The following is a 16,656-nucleotide window of genomic DNA, read 5'->3' as shown; positions in this document are numbered from 1 at the left end:
AACTAGTACCATCTTGGCTGATGGTACTTCCAAGATACGTGAAATTGTCCACCTTCTCCAGTTTCTCATCTTCAATTTTGATTTCTGTCCCTTTCTCCATTAACATGACTTTACATTTCTTTGCACTGTATCTTCTCCATTACTTCTTTTACTTGTTTTGTCCATTTTTGTAATCTGTTGGCATCTTCATTGATAAGAGCGATGTCAGCAAAGACTAGATCAAATAGCCTTGAATTTTTCCATTTTAGGCCATATGTATCACTGTCGCATTGTTTTAATACATAGTTGATGAGTAGCATAAACAAAAAAGGAGACAGGACGCACCCCTGCCTTACACCTGTCAAGGTTGCATCTTTGACCTCAAGAGATCATCTTGTCCAGTCCGCTGCACTCATGGCAGCGCTGCATGAAGGAGAGCAACATTCCCACAGACACTCATTTACTGCCAAAATTTTATTGCTTCCTAACAAAGCTGGACTGTGCTCCTTCCTGCTTGTTCACATAATACACTGTGGTGTTATTAGTAACTATATGAAACAGTGTCCTTGATCTGTGACCAAAAAGTTCTGCATGCATTGTAAATGGCTCAAAACTCCAGGATGTTGATACAAAGGGACACTTCCTGTTCTGTGGACATTGAAGATGACCAGAGGAGGATGGGCAAAGGAATCACCCTCACCCATACTGATTTGATCTGATCTGTCCACCACTGTAGGGACTTGAGGATGGCAGTGGCACCTGCAGTAGGCCATCTAGATAATACTTAGTCCTGCCACGAATGCAGGGGACTGGACAAGATGATCTCTCGAGGTCAAAGGCGCAATCTTGCGAGCTGGACCACAAATTCATGCCATGTTATAGCCTAGCAATCTCAGATGTACATGTATCATAATTGAAAGATGAGAGCAGAGACATGCATAAGTGACAAACTTCTTAAAATTGTTCGTTCGGCAGAAACGCCCTTAGAGTCTAGTAGGGCTCAATGAATTTGATTTTTTGTGTTGGTATTAACGTTGACGTCTCTTTGTTCAAAATCAGATCCAGATTATCAAAGAGATGCAATGTGAACTGGACAAGACAGGGGACTTGGTCTCTGGATTTGCCCCTCACTAAAAAATCATCCAGGTATAGAAAAACATGAATTCCTCTTCTGCTGAGATATACTGCTAAAACAGTCACACTTTTGGTAAATCCTCGTGGAGCCAAGGAAAAAGGGAAACAGTGTACTAATAATGTAGACCGGTTACTACAAATCCGAGAAACCTCCTGTGGCTTGGGAAAATAGCCACATGGAAGTAAGCATCCTGAAGATCGAGGGAGGAAAAACAGTTAGTATGATTCAAAGCAAGGAGAGCTACGATAAGCTACGATAACCATGAAAGCGGCAAAGAGTCCTGTGGCACCTTATAGACCAACAGACATATTGGAGCATAAGCTTTTGTGGGTGAATACCCACTTCATGCATCCAACGAAGTGGATATTCACCCACGAAAGCTTATGCTCCAATACATCTGTTGGTCTATAAAGGTGCCACAGGACTCTTTGCCGCTTTTACAGATCCAAACTAACACAGCTACTGCTCTGATACTTGATAACCATGAAGTATCTCATGTAGTTGATGTACTTGTTGAGATCAAGGAGATCCAGGATAGGTTGCACTCCTACCTTGGACTTGGATCAGGAAGGATCATGAATAAAATCCCTTTCCCCAATTCTGAAGGAGAACTTCCTCTTTAGCCTTTGAAGCCTGGAGAATCTGCACCTGCTAAAGGAGCAGAGACTCATAAGGGGGTCCCCAAAAAGGGACAGGGTAGGAGAGTGGGAAGAAGGAATGGACAGGAATTGAATGGCATAACCCAGTCCCAGAGTGCCTAAGACTCACTTGTCCACAGTTATTGACTCACAAGCCCTGTAGACATGTGATAGCCTGCCCCAAGATGGGAAAGAAATGACTTGAAGCTTGGTAACTGGATTGTAAACCTTGAAGAGTCAAATTGACGGTTTTCCTGAAACTGATTAAAGACAGTCTGAATGGTTGAAATTGAGGCAATAAGACCTTCACCCTCCTGTTTAGTGAGAATAATTCAACTGAAGAACCAGAGGTCAATATTGCTGCTGTTGCCCTAGGAAGCAAAACCTCTTTATTGACAGAATAAAAATCCCCAATGAATGCAATGTATCTCAAAAGTCAAAAAGGTAAGTACTCAATCATCTATTGATCCTCAGAAGCTATACCAGAGTTCTGCAATCATGATGCCCTTCTCATTGTTACAGCAGAGGCTATAACCCTAGAGGAAGCATCTGTCATGTCCAAAGCTGACTGTAGTGATGTCTTCGCCATTAGATGGCCTTCCACCATGAAAACCTTAAAACTCTTTTCTGGAGGAGTCTGGCAACTTATCTGTAAATTTTGCTATCACTTCCCAATTATAAAGTCACACTTCAATAAAAGTGCTTGCTGATTGGCAACACACATTTCTAAGGATGAAGTAGAATAAATTTTCCTCCCTAAATAGTCCAGTCTTTTACAGCCCTTGTCCTTTGGTGTTGACTTGCATCTCTCCATCTTAACCTCTCATTAACGGCCATTACCACAAGAAAGTTAAGTGCTGGATTCGAACAGAAACAATCATTCATAGGCATACAGTACTTTTTGCTGTGGGTCACAACATCACTGGGGTGTTCCATAGAGTCTTGGCAGGTTCCAGGATCGGTTCATTTATTGGGAGAGCATGCATCTGATGAAGTGAGCTGTAGCTCACAAAAATTTATGCTCAAATGAATTTGTTAGTCTCTAAGGTGCCACAAGTACTCCTTTTCTTTTTGCCGATACAGACTAACACGACTACTACTCTGAAACAGTGCCAATCTCAGTACTGAAAGTGATGCTCAATGACCATGAGCAATATCAAGAAGGTGAGGGCGAGGAGGAAGAGGTCTCTGAGCCCAACCCTGAATAACTTTCTAAGTAGTCCACAGGTACTGGAGAAGCCCCTCCCTAAGGGGCCTGTAAATGTCCAGACTCATCCAAAGTTTGGAATGTAGGATGCATCATTACCAACAAAGATAAAGCAGTTGGTGCTTTAAGGAATGATGGGGCCTCGCACTCACACTTGGTAGAGGAGAAGATGTCAATACTGAAGTTCAAGCTGGCACCAGTCCCACAGGTGCAGTGTGTGCTGAAGTAGTCATTGGCACCAAAGACAGTACCCTGTGCTGACAAGCCCCTGGGTACCAAAAAGGCAGGCAACCGCAACTCTACACCCTGAATTGTAGGAGGCTCAGAAGACGGTGCAACAATAATGCCAAGTCTGCAACCACCAGCCCAGATGGGGCCAACAACACCAAAGAAGCCATCACCTCTGAACATTCCTGAATTAGTGGAGAGTCAGGAACAGAAAGGCTAATCAAATCCAATACTGCCAGATACATCACAGGAGTTGAAAGAGTCAGTGCAGACACTGATGCCATCAGTACCAGACTCAATGGATGCCCCACGGATGATATCAGAGTCAATGGTATGGAGTCCACTTGCTTTTGTCTCAGTATCTGTGAGCAGCCCTGCTCTCTCACATACTGGATAAATCATGGTGCCAGTCTGCAATCCTCTTAGAAGGGGAGGAACCTCTCCTAGCTCTGGAACAGCCCTGGCCCGTTTTATGAGACTATTCTTTAGAAATACCAGACAGAGAACAACAGTCTCTCTTCCTCCTGGGAGAGGAATCTAAATGTGGCCAAAAACCCATGTCTGTTCAGATGCCCTTGGGCGTTGGAGCTGATGTTGTGGAGGTCCCCAATGCTGAAAGCCTCAGGGCCTGCTCCAGAAGGTACTACTTCAAGCAAAAGTTTCTGGCCACATGCCTTCTCTCTAACGAACAGATGGAACAACATGCCCTTCCTCAAGGCACAACTGATAAGAGTATGGGGGTTGCTACTGGGGAAAGTTATCCCACATTATAGGCAGTGGTTAAGCCCTGGAGAGGGCATCACAATGGGCAAAATCCTATGTATTAATAAACTAAACCTAAGGGTACTACTAAACCAAATACAAGCAATAACTACATACAGGACGAAAAAGCCACATACAGCACTGTGAAACAAAGCCTGAGGTAAAAGCCACGTTGAGCACTCTGATTGAAGACGGAAGCAGGGCCGGATTAACTCTCCTGTGGGCACGGGACTGTTAGATTCATAGATACTAAGGTCAGAAGGGACCATTCTGATCATCTAGTCCGACCTCCTGCACAACGCAGGCCACAGAATCTCACCCACCCACTCCTACGAAAAACCTCACCTATGTCTGAGCTATTGAAGTCCTCAAATCATGGCTTAAAGACTTCAAGGAGCAGAGAAGCCTCCCTCAAGTCAACCATGCCCCATGCTACAGAGGAAGGCGAAAAACCTCCAGGGCCTCTCCAATCTGCCCTGGAGGAAAATTCCTTCCCGACCCCAAATATGGCAATCAGTTAAACCCTGAGCATATGGGCAAGATTCACCAACCAGATACTACAGAAAATTCTTTCCTGGGTAACTCAGATCCCATCCATCTAATATCCCATCTCAGGGGATTAGGCCTATTTACCCTGAATATTTAAAGATCAATTAATTACCAAAATCACATTATCCCATCATACCATCTCCTCCATAAACTTATCCAGTAGAATCTTAAAACCAGATAGATCTTTTGCCCCCACTGCTTCCCTTGGAAGGCTATTCCAAAACTTCACTCCTCTGATGGTTAGAAACCTTCGTCTAATTTCAAGTCTAAACTTCCTGGTGGCCAGTTTATACCCTTTTGTTCTTGTGTCCACATTGGTGCTGAGCTGAAATAATTCCTCTCCCTCTCCTGTATTTATCCCTCTGATATATTTAGAGAGAGCAATCATATCTCCCCTCAACCTTCTTTTAGTTAGGCTACACAAGCCAAGCTCCTTAAGTCTCCCTTCATAAGACAAGTTTTCCATTCCTCGGATCATCCTAGTAGCCCTTCTCTGTACCTGCTCCAGTTTGAATTCATCCTTTTTAAACATGGGAGACCAGAACTGCACACAGTATTCTAGGTGAGGTCTCACCAGTGCCTTGTATAATGGTACTAAAACCTCCTTATCCCTACTGGAAATGCCTCTTCTGATGCATCCCAAAACCGCATTAGCTTTTTTCACAGCCATATCACATTGGCAACTCATAGTCATCCTATGATCAACCAATACTCCAAGGTCCTTCTCCTCTTCCGTTACTTCTAATTGATGCGTCCCCAGCTTATAACTAAAATTCTTGTTATTAATCCCTCAATGCATAACCTTACACTTCTCACTATTAAATTTCATCCTATTACTATGACTCCAGTTTACAAGGTCATCCAGATCCTCCTGTGTAATATCCCGATCCTTCTCTGAATTGGCAATACCTCCCAGCTTTGTATCATCTGCAAACTTTATTAGCACACTCCCACTTTTTGTGCCAAGGTCAGTAATAAGAAGATTAAATAAGATTGGTCCCAAAACCAATCCCTGAGGAACTCCACTGGTAACCTCCCTCCAGCTTGACAGTTCGCTTTTCAGTAGGACCCATTGCAGTCTCCCCTTTAACCAATTCCTTGTCCACCTTTTGATGTTCATATTGATCCCCATCTTCTCCAATTTAACTAAATTCCCCATGTGGCACGGTATCAAATGCCTTACTGAAATCTAGGTAAATTAAATCCATTGCGTTTCCTTTATCTAAAAAATCTGTTATTTTGTCAAAAAAGGAGATCAGGTTGGTTTGGCACGATCTACCTTTTGTAAAACCATGTTGCATTTTGTCCCATTTACCATTGACTTCAATGTCCTTAACTAATTTCTCCCTCAAAATTTTTTCCAGGACCTTGCATACTACAGATGTCAAACTAACTGGCCTGTAGTTACCCGGATCACTTTTTTTTCCTTTCTTAAAAATAGGTACTGTATTAGCAATTCTCCAATCATTAGAGATTTTATGGGGCCACTGTATACAAGTCTTTTTCCTAATTTAAAATAAGATTATCCAAATTATTGCATCGAGGCTATTAACGCTATACTAAACTTGCCTTTTAATTAACATAAGGCCGTTCTGTGGTTACATTTCAGTCTTAAAACATGTACAGTATAATTAGCTTAATTCAAAATAGCCTACTTCTTACCTTAGAGCAGCTGTTATATTAGTTTCTTTCTAGGAGGGAGTTTGCATGCAGGAGAGGGCTCCAGACTGGGGCAGAGTGCTGGGGTACAGGAGGGGGTGCAAGGTGCAGGCTCCGTCCATGAGGTGCTTACCACAGGCGGCTCCCAGCTGGCAGCGCAGCAGCCCCACACTGCTCCCAGAAGCAGCCGGCTGCTGGCATGTCTCTGTGCGAACCTGGGGGAAGGGGACAGCGTGTCTCCGTGCGCTGCCCATGCCCACAAGTGCCGCCTCTGCAGCTCCCATTGGCTGAGCTGCAGGGATGGTGCTGGCAGCAGGGGCAGTACAAGGAGCTGCCTCCCCCGAACAAGGGGCCACAGAGACGTGCCAGCAGCCAGCTGCTTCCAGGAGCGGCGTGGGGCCACAGCATACAGGGCGCCTGCCTGACCCCTGCTGCGCTGCTGGCCTTTTAGCAGCCCAGAGATTGTGATCGACTGGCTGAGGCACCGCAATAGATGGGTTGGTGACTACTGAAGTGTATATAACTATGGATTTATTTTTGCGGGACCTCGCTTAGCCAGAGGCCCTACGCTGCAGCCCCTAAAGCTCCTGCGTTAATCTGGCCCTGGCTGGAAGCAGTAAGAAAGAACTGAAAGGGATCAGTATGGTGCTGCTCTCAAATAGCTAAGGGGCCAGAGGGCAAAAGTATCACGCCTAAGGGTATTGCTAGGCAAAGTTCTCTGGCTTTGGTGTGCAAATACTTGAGTGGAATACACGTCTGCAATCACTCAAAGCAGCACAAGAAATGTCACATCTTGGGAAAGTCTGTTGGGCTAGTTACGAACTTGAGGACTAATGTTTTACCAAGATAAGGAAAGATGAGCAGAAAAGTTTTATTTTTAGTACCAATTTATATTTATAAAGCTGTAAAGAAGTTGGATCAAGTAAAATAGACTAATCATAATGGCTTAAGATAATAGAAAGGTTATTTAATTTAGGCACATTTCACAAATCAAAATAAATAATTACTTTACAGAAAACTGTAAAAATTTAATTTTTGGCCTTGCTTATTATTCTGAACCATTTCCCTAGTTTGCCTAGGCAATTCAGTTAAAGCTGGCCTTGAAAAGCATATAAGTAAACTTTAAACTCAATGTAAAATCAAACATATAGTAATAATTCATAACCTAAATGACTTAAAATGTATCTCAAAACATGCAGGAAACAAAACTGCTTCTACGTTATTCATCAAGCTCTACAGTGACAGAGAACAGTCCCTCATAAATTCATCGGAGCAACAATGTTAAAAATTAAGCAAGCATTTGGAGTTATGCTTATATTAGTTTTAATACTCCAGAAGCTTAAGAGGAAAAAAACGTGCATAATAATTAAGCAGAAACCAAAGTACAGACAGACCCGAGTATGGTGGGTAGAGATTGGTTTGCTATGTTTAAGGCTGCTATAATTTCTTTGGTCATGGTAAAATCCACTCTGTAAAAAACAAAAAATTGTTCAGAAAGTTATTGTGAACAAGAATTAAACCACAATGATGCCCAGACATCCCCAAACTTGTAAACAGACATTAAAAGTTATCCCTCATTTTTTTTAGGGCCAGGGCTCAAAATTGGTGCAATTTTCTGTAGGAAAAATGTCAGTTTCTTTAAAAAAAAAGTACTCTTTAAAAAATTATGGAAAATGCTGACACATTTTTAAAAAAGCCTCATCCAGCCAGGAGAAGAAAATATGGGTTTGTTTTTTGCCCCATGCAAAACTAAGAAATGTCCCTGAAAAACCTGAAAAGTGAATAATTACTACTTCAAAAACTTGACAACATCAAATAATAATGACAGGTTTCAGAGTAGCAGCCGTGTTAGTCTGTTAGTCTCTAAGGTGCATCGAATAATAATAAATCAGAACACACTTATGCTTATTTGTTTAATCTGTTTCCATTAGATAATTTGTTGAATCAGAATTTGAAAAGAGAGAATTCATAAGTATGTAACAGTCTGTATCTTCACTACATCTTCAAAACACCAGTGAAAATATTTAATAAACCAGGCATCAACCCGGCAAACACATAAGCATATGCTTAGCTTTACATACGCTTAACTTTACAACTGTGAATAGTCCCACTGATGCTCCTAGTGGAGTTAAACATGTACTAAGCGTGTGCAGGATCGGGTCCTAACTATCTTTCTTACACCACTGTTCTCAGAGAAACACATTCAAAGCTTATTGATTACATTTCTGATTATCTACATTGTGGAATTTAGCCCCCTACTTTCTTAACTATAAAAGTGTGTGTGTTTAAAGGGATCAAAAAGCACTGATCCATATTTCCATTGGAATCAGTGCAACTCAATGGGGAGTAAAAGAACAATATATGCACATCCATTTGCCAAATTGGCTATATTTGTCTTCATGCACTCACAAGAGAGACAGCATGCAAGAACAAGTATATTGGGATGTAGCAAATTATGGTTCTTTGGCAAGAGTAGCGTTTTTAAAAATGTGGCAAACTATACAGTGCTGTGAAAATAAGAAAATATTTCAGTACTGAGAGAAAAGTATAGATTCAAGGTGGGATTTTTCAAAGGTGGCTTAACTCTGTGCCCATTTAATCAATGACTCATTTATCAGGGCTGGGACCTTTTGAAAATACCATCCTAAATATATGTATTTTTTTAATTAAAGATTTCCTGTCAATATCTTATTTGTTTAAATTGTATACTTTGACATTCTACAACCACTTTCTGGAGATCACAATAATCTCAACATATTTTTCAACAAATTCACTGATATGGTGTCAAATGTTTTTGGTAAACCTAACCTGCGCAACAGAATTTAAAATACTCATAACTGATAGAGACAGGGGGTAGATATGAAGTAGTTCCTCTGTCCCCACAGAGCAAATTAAATGAAACCAAATGAAAAAGCTGAAAATAAATTTTCATCCACAGAAGTATTACTATTGCAAATATTTCCAAAAGCTTAGCAAAGATCTCTTTGTATAGGATTTAAATTCTGCTCTGAGTAGTAGACACAATTCTGCTGATACAATTGGAGCTGCAATCAATTCAGATTTGGTATGGGCCAAATTCAGAGCAGAATTTGGCTCATAGCATCACATAAGTCACCTAGATTTCTTTTACTATAAACCAAGACATGCATAGCCCCAGTATAGTAAACATATATAGAATTTACAGGACCCTCTGTACTTATTTGGTATATTAATAACAAATATTGCATAAGAACACTAACCAACAGATCTTTATGGGAACTAGAAGACTTCCTTATACCGTGAGAGTCACTGTAAGCATGATTCTAGAAATAAAAATTTAGAAAGTCAACACTAACCAATAACAGCATCTTCAACATCAGAGCATAATAAAAGAAGCAACATGCAATTCTTAACAAAATGCTTACCATTCTAGATGAGCATGGCCATAGAAAACACTGACTTACCTCGTGAGAGGAATGGGGATTGGGCCAAAATACCAGATGCAGGTTGCTCATATCACTAAACCCAAAAGAAGGGTCAGATGAGTGTGACTGCAACTTTACCTGTCTTGAGTTATCCAGTAAAGACAACCAGTGTTCAATATTCACAGTAGTTCTCAAAAAAGTAAAATGTGCAAAATTGAAAAAATAAGCTTAAAAGATAAAAGTTTATGAAGTGTTTATTCCTTTCACCTACTTAATCTATGTCATGGTTTATTCAAAGTTTATGGGTGTTAATCATCACTGTTTAAGAAAATGTAGTTTCTGGTTTGTTTACAGGTTCATGTTAGTAACAAAAATATTTGATTCTTGTCTCTGCTTAAAGGGATCTGCAAAAACCCAGCTTAACTTACTTCCAAGCAGGAATGGTAAATGGGAATAATTTTTTAAATTAAGGAATCAGATACCCTGATCCCTGAGTTTGAGAATTTAAGCTTTTTTGTGGTTGTTGTATCTAGCCATTATGATTTTGTGACCCAAATGTAACAGGTACAATCTTTTCTTTCTGCATTTACAGAGTCTGAATCAAGAGACATGAATTACTTAGAGACCAAGCATCAGACACAGCAGGTTCTGCAATGAGAAGCAGAAGAAATCCTTCCTGGATAGGTCTTTGAGCTGGCTCCAGGCTAAAAGCTGATGTGGCCTCGGTAATGCTTGTGCTAATGAGGCTGCGGGGTAGATGGTGAACCATTTAGATTGCACTTAGCAGATCAACTAGTCTTGGCCACAAATCCTTGCTGCACAATGGCAACCCCTGACAAGCAGGGCTCTGTCATGTGTGAACCTCCTCTGTATTATTTGCCTCAATAGTATTTGCCCCTAACTGATGTATGAAGTGCTTTCCAGTCATCAGAACACCTCTCCTTCTGTGTATATTCTATGTAATTTTTTTTTTAAAAACAGATTTTCCACTATTCAAAATACTACTTCTATCCCACAGATATAAGCAACTTTGCGAGTCCTAGTGTAGATGAGCTGGCAGCTCACCCCACTATTTTAGGGCCATAGCAGCAGCCAGTACGGGCGCAGGGTTGTGCCTAGGTGGAACAAGTTGCAAGATCAGGGCATTAGCAGTTATCATAAATTAGTATATTTTGATGCACAATAATAATTAGTTTTTGAAAATGTATGTTTCCTTAGTCTAATTTGTATGCCAAGTTAAATGGAGGTAATATTTTTAAATGGCAGAGATAAGTAGAAAAGACTTTAAAGGAACCCCATGCCAATACCATGCTCTTCAGAACAATAATGATAATGCTACTATAATATTACCTTAAAATAGAAATTTAACAATGAGTGACACATACAGATGGTTATTTAGATTTAAAATTCTATATTCTGTATCTTCATTTTTTGGTCAGAAAAGTAGTTATACATGCACCCTTCCAAAATAGTTACATTTGTAATCATTTCCTAACTGAGAACACAGTAGGTAAGATGTGAATTTAGTGATAATTTTTAAGAGCTCACAATCATTCAAAATTAATGTGATCAGGTCTTTTGAAAGTAACCTTGATTCATATAAAGTCAAATTATCTACACACTGAGAGAGAATGTCTTGTAGATCTATCCTTCCCACCATCACACTAAAAGGTATGGTAAACCAACGGTGAAGAAAGAAGAATTTCAGAATGCCAAGACAACAGGAAATCAGGATAGAAAAAAAATAAAAATCTAAAAATATTAATATCAATAAAGTAGTAGCCAAAAATTAAGAGGATTAAAAGAATCCTAGATTTACTGAGTACAAGTCAAAATTCACACTAAGGAATATTATGCATCACAAACTGGCATTTTTGAGGGAAAATAGATTTTTTTAAAAAATTAGAATGGCTATTTTATAGCACACTGCTAAAATTGTGCAAATGGAAGCTAACTCACGCGATTAACAAAAAATTATTAAAAAATAATCAATTAATTGCACTGTTAAACAATAGAATATCAATTGCAGTTTATTAAATATTTTTGGATTTTTTTCTACATTTTCAAATACATTTATTTCTATTACAACACAGAATACAAAGTGTACAGTGCTCACTTTATATTATTTATTACAAATATTTGCCCTGTAAAAATGATAAACAAAAGAAATAGTATTTTTCAATTCACGTCATACAAGTATTATAGTGCAATCTCTTTATCATGAAAGTGTAACTTACAAACGTAGATTTTTTTTGTGTTACATAACTGCACTCAAAAAGAAAACAATGCAAAAAACTTTAACGCCTACAAGTCTACTCAGTCCTACTTCTCGTTCAGCCAATTGGTAAAGACAAACAAGTTTGTTTAAATTTATGGAAGATACTGCTGACTGTTTCTTATTTACATTGTCATTTACAAGTGAGAATAGGCATTCACATGGCCCTTTTATAGTCAGCGTTGCAAGGTATTTACATGCCAATATGCTAAAGATTCATATGCTCCTTCATGCTTCGGCCAGCATTCCCGAGGACATGCTTCCATGCTGATGATGCTCGTTAAAAAGAGCACGCATTAATTAAATTTGTTACTGAACTCCTCGGGGGAGAATTGTATGTTTCCTGTTCCGTTTCACACATATTCTGCTATATATTTCATATTATAGCAGTCTCGGATGATGACCCAGCACACATTCATTTTAAGAACACTTTCACTGCGGATTTGACAAAATGCAAAGAAGGTACAATGTGAGATTTCTAAAGATAGATACAGCACTCGACCCAAGAATTAAGAATCTGAAGTGCTTTCCAAAATCTGAGAGAGACGAGGTGTGGAGCATGCTTTAGAAGCATGCTAAAAGAGCAACATCTGAGGCAGAAACTACAGAACCCGAACCGCCAAAAAAGAAAATTAACCTTCTGCTGGTGGTATCTGACTCAGATGATGAAAACAAACATGCGTCAGTCCCCTTTGCTTTGGATCATTATCAAGAAGAACCCGTCATCCACATGTCTTCTGGAATGGTGGTTGAAGCATGAAGGAACGTATGAATCTTTAGCATATCTGGCACGCAAGTGTCTTGTGATGTTGGCTACAACAGTGCCATGCAAACGCCTGTTCCCACTTTCAGGTGGCATTGTAAACAAGATGTGGGCAGCATTAAATCCTGCAAATTGTAACCAAACTTGTTTATCTGAGCAATTGGTTGAAGTAGGACTGAGTGGACTTGTAGGTTCTAAAGTTTTACATTGTTTTATTTTTGAATGCAGTTATTTTTTGTACATAATTCTACACTTGTAAGTTCAACTTTCATTATAAAGAGATTGCACTACAGTACTTGTATCAGGTGAATTGAAATATACTATTTCTTTTATTTTTTACAGTGAAAATATTTATAATAAAAAACAAATAAAGTGAGTACTGTACACTTTGTATTCTGTGTTGTAATTGAAATCAATATATTTGAAAATGTAGAAAACATCCAAAAATATTTAAATACATGGTACTCTATTGTTATTCAACAGTACGATTAATCGTTTGACAGCCCTACTGAAAAGTGAGATGATTTGTGACAACAGTAAGCTAGCCCTACATGACCAGTTTTCATACTGCTTGAATATCAGAACTTTAAATATTTACACAAATTCTGTTACAATAGCTGTATGAGAATGTGGAAAAACTCTGGAAAATGACTCCGTAAAACAGTATTTTAGTTGTAGGGTTGCGTGCTTACTGTCTCGCAATACCAGACATCAGATTTGCTCAATTTTCAGATACAATGATATTTTTTTTTTAAGTGTTAGTCCTGGGATATGAAACTAAATCTGTTCTTTCTGGGTTATACATTTTTCAAGATTCCACAACTGTAACTTAGACTTGGTCTACACTACGAGTTTATGTCAGATTTAGCAGTGTTAAATCTGAATTAAGCCTGCACCCATCCACACAACGAAGCCATTTTTCGACATAAAGGACTCTTAAAACCGATTTCTGTACTCCTCCCCAACGAGAGGATTAGCGCTGAAATCAACATCGCCATTTCGAATTAGGGTTAGTGTGGACGCAATTCGAAGGTATTGGCCTCCGGGAGCTATCCCACAGTGCACCATTGTGACCACTCTGGACAGCGCTCTGAACTCGGATGCACTGGCCAGGTGTACAGGAAAAGCCCTGAAAAACTTGAATCTCATTTCATGATTGGCCTGACTAGCTCATCAGCACAGGTGACCATGCAGTCCCAGAATCAAAAAAAGAGTTCCAGTATGGACCAAACGGGAGATAGTGGATCTGATCGCTGTATGGGGAGAGGAATCCGTGCTATCAGAACTACGTTCCAAAAGACAAAATGCCAAAACATTTCAAAAAATCTCCAAGGCCATGAGGGACAGAAGCTACATCAGGGATGCAACACAGTGCCACGTGAAACTTAAGGAGCTCAGACAAGCATACCAGAAAACCAAAAGAATCAAACGGACGCTCCAGGACAGAGCCCCAGGCATGCCACTTCTACGCTGAGCTGCATGCAATTTTAGGGGGGGACTGCCACCACTACCCCACCTCGTCCGTGGACTCAGAGGATGGGATACTCTCCGCCATGCCTGAGGATTTTGCAGATGGGGAAGATGAGGAGGAGGACGAGGAGCTTGGGGAGAGCACACCGTTCTCCCTGACAGCAAGGATCTTTTTAACACCTTGACTGAAATATCCTCCCAAACCAACGAAGCTAGAGAAGGGACCTCTGGTGAATATACCTTTTTAAATATAATACATGTTATAAAAGCAAGCGTTTTTTAATGATTAAGTAGCCCTGAGGACTTGGGATGCAGTCATGGCCAGTACTCCTACTGGAAAAGTCTGTTAATGTGTCCGGGGATGGAGTGGAAATCCTCCAGGGACATCTCCATGAAGCTCTCCTGGAGGTACTCTAAAAGCCTTTGCAGAAGGTTCCTGGGGAAGAGCAGCCTTATTCCGTCCTCCATGGTAGGACACTTTACCACGCCATGCTAGTAGCAAGTAATCTGGTATCATTGCATGACAAAGCCTGGCAGCGTATGGTCCTGGTGTTCGTTGGCATTCAAGCAACATCCATTTTTTATCTCTCTGTGTTATCCTCAGGAGTGTGATATCGTTCATGGTAACCTGGTTGAAATAGGTGAATTTGATTAAGGGGACATTCAGAGGTGGCCATTCCAACTGGGCTGTTTGCCTGTGGCTGAAAAGAAAGCCTCCCTTCAGTTAGCCACGCGGTGGGATGGGGGGCCATTGGCGCTGAGCTGTTCACATTTGGCTAGCAGGGATCTTCCCTTATACCAGCCAGGTGGTGGGGGGAGGGGAAAAGCGATCATCCCAGAGAATTGGATGCGGGGAGGGGGTTAGTTTGGTTTCTGCTGCTGCACGTTAATAGGAAAACTGCAGTAGTAAATGGCCAACTCAATGAGCTTTGCTTGGTATGGGAAAGGAGGGGGCTGCTGTCATGAAGGTTGCAGAAGCCAAAAGACTATGGCTTACCATGGCACCTGCGAGCCGAATTCTGTTGCCCGGCCCTGCGTGTGTGATCTCCAATACCAAAACTGCAGGCACTCAATACAAGATGCAAAATGTGACCTTGTACCAATATCATGTGCTATTTAATGTGAATAATGGTGTTCACCGTGAAAGAGTATAGCCATTGTTCTGTAAAATGTATCTTTTTAAATACTTCATTCCCTTTTTTCCCCTCCAGCAGCTGCAAAATGTTCCAAGCCTCCCTCCTCCGCCCTAGAGGCTCTCTCAGATAAGGCGGCAAAAAAAAAAAAAACGCACGAGCAATGAAATGTTCTCTGAGCTCATGCAGTCGTCCAGCACTGACAGTGTGTGTGGAGGGACACAATAGCAGAGTACAGGATGGTGGCCAATGAATATGAGGAGAGGTGGTGGCAGGAAGATCAGAGGAGACATGAGGAAACGCTGGGGATACTGCGGGATCAAATGAACATGCTCCGGCGTCTGGTGGAGGTTCATGAACGGCGGCAGGATCACAGACTGCCGCTGTAGCCCCAGCTTAACCGCCCTCCCTCCTCGCCAAGTGCCATAGCCTCTTCACCCAGACGCCCAAGAACGCTGCGTGGGAGGCTCCGGGCACCTAACCGCTCCACCCCAGTGGACAGCCCAAGCAACAGAAAGCTGGTATTCAACCAGTTTTAAAGTGGCCTTTTCCTTCCCTCCTCCCACATCCCAGCCGGGCAACCTTGTGAGTTATCTCCCTATTTTTATAATCAATTAATAAAGAATACATGTTTTTAAACGATAGTGACTTTATTTCCTTTGCAAGCAAGCTGTGATCGAAGGCGGGAGGGCGGGTGGCTTACAGGGAATTAGAGTCAACCAAGGGGGCGGGTTTTCATCAAGGAGAAACAAACAGAAGTGTCACACAGTACCCTGGCCAGTCACGAAAAACTGGTTTTCAAAGCTTCTCTGATGTGCACCACTACCTGCTGTGCTCTTCTAACTGCCCTGGTGTCTGGCTGCACGTATTCAGTAGCCAGGCGATTTGCATCAACCTCCCACCCCACCATAAACGTCTCCCCCTTACTCTCACAGAGATTGTGGAGCACACAACAAGCAGCAATAACAATGGGAATATTGGTTTCGCTGAGGTCTGAGCGAGTCAGTAAACTGTGCCAGCGACCCTTTAAACATCCAAATGCACACTCTACCACCATTCTGCACTTGCTCAGCTTATAGTTGAACAGCTCCTGACTACTGTCCAGGGTGCCTGTGTACAGCTCATGAGCCAGGGCATTAAGGGGTAGGCTGGGTCCCCAAGGATAACTATAGGCATTTCAACATCCCTAACGGTTATTTTCTGGTCTGGGAAGTAAATCCCTTCCTGCAGCCATTTAAACAGACTGGAGTTCCTGAAGACGCAAGCGTCATGAACCTTTCCCGGCCATCCCACATGGATGTTGGTGAAACGTCCCTTGTGATCCACCAATGCTTACAGCATCGTTGAAAAGTACCCCTTGCGGTTTATGTACTGGCTGCCCTGGTGGTCCGGTCCCAAGATAGGGATATGCATTCCATCTATAGCCCCATCACAGTTAGGGAATCCCATTGCAG

The 16,656-nt window shown here is 41.2% G+C and overlaps 1 protein-coding gene across 9 annotated transcripts in view; it reads right to left on the bottom strand.

Moving 5' to 3' along the window:
• Positions 1 to 16,656, bottom strand: part of LRRFIP2 (LRR binding FLII interacting protein 2) — a 153,498-nt gene that overhangs the window by 82,626 nt on the left and 54,216 nt on the right. The window contains exons 8-10 of one of the 9 annotated variants that reach the window (XM_043508815.1): positions 11,184 to 11,225; positions 9,397 to 9,459; positions 7,552 to 7,626 (exon numbers count right to left, since the gene is read on the bottom strand). The exons of the other annotated variants lie outside the window; for them this stretch is intronic. Coding sequence (XP_043364750.1) covers positions 7,552 to 7,626; positions 9,397 to 9,459; positions 11,184 to 11,225 — 180 coding nt within the window. The remainder of the gene's footprint in view (positions 1 to 7,551; positions 7,627 to 9,396; positions 9,460 to 11,183; positions 11,226 to 16,656) is intronic. 9 annotated transcript variants of the gene reach the window in all.

This window comes from Dermochelys coriacea, chromosome 2, assembly GCF_009764565.3.
Source record: "Dermochelys coriacea isolate rDerCor1 chromosome 2, rDerCor1.pri.v4, whole genome shotgun sequence".
In the NCBI taxonomy this organism is placed as follows: Eukaryota; Metazoa; Chordata; order Testudines; family Dermochelyidae; genus Dermochelys; species Dermochelys coriacea.
Note: the sequence above shows the minus strand (reverse complement) of the source record. Positions and strands in the feature narration are given on the sequence as shown.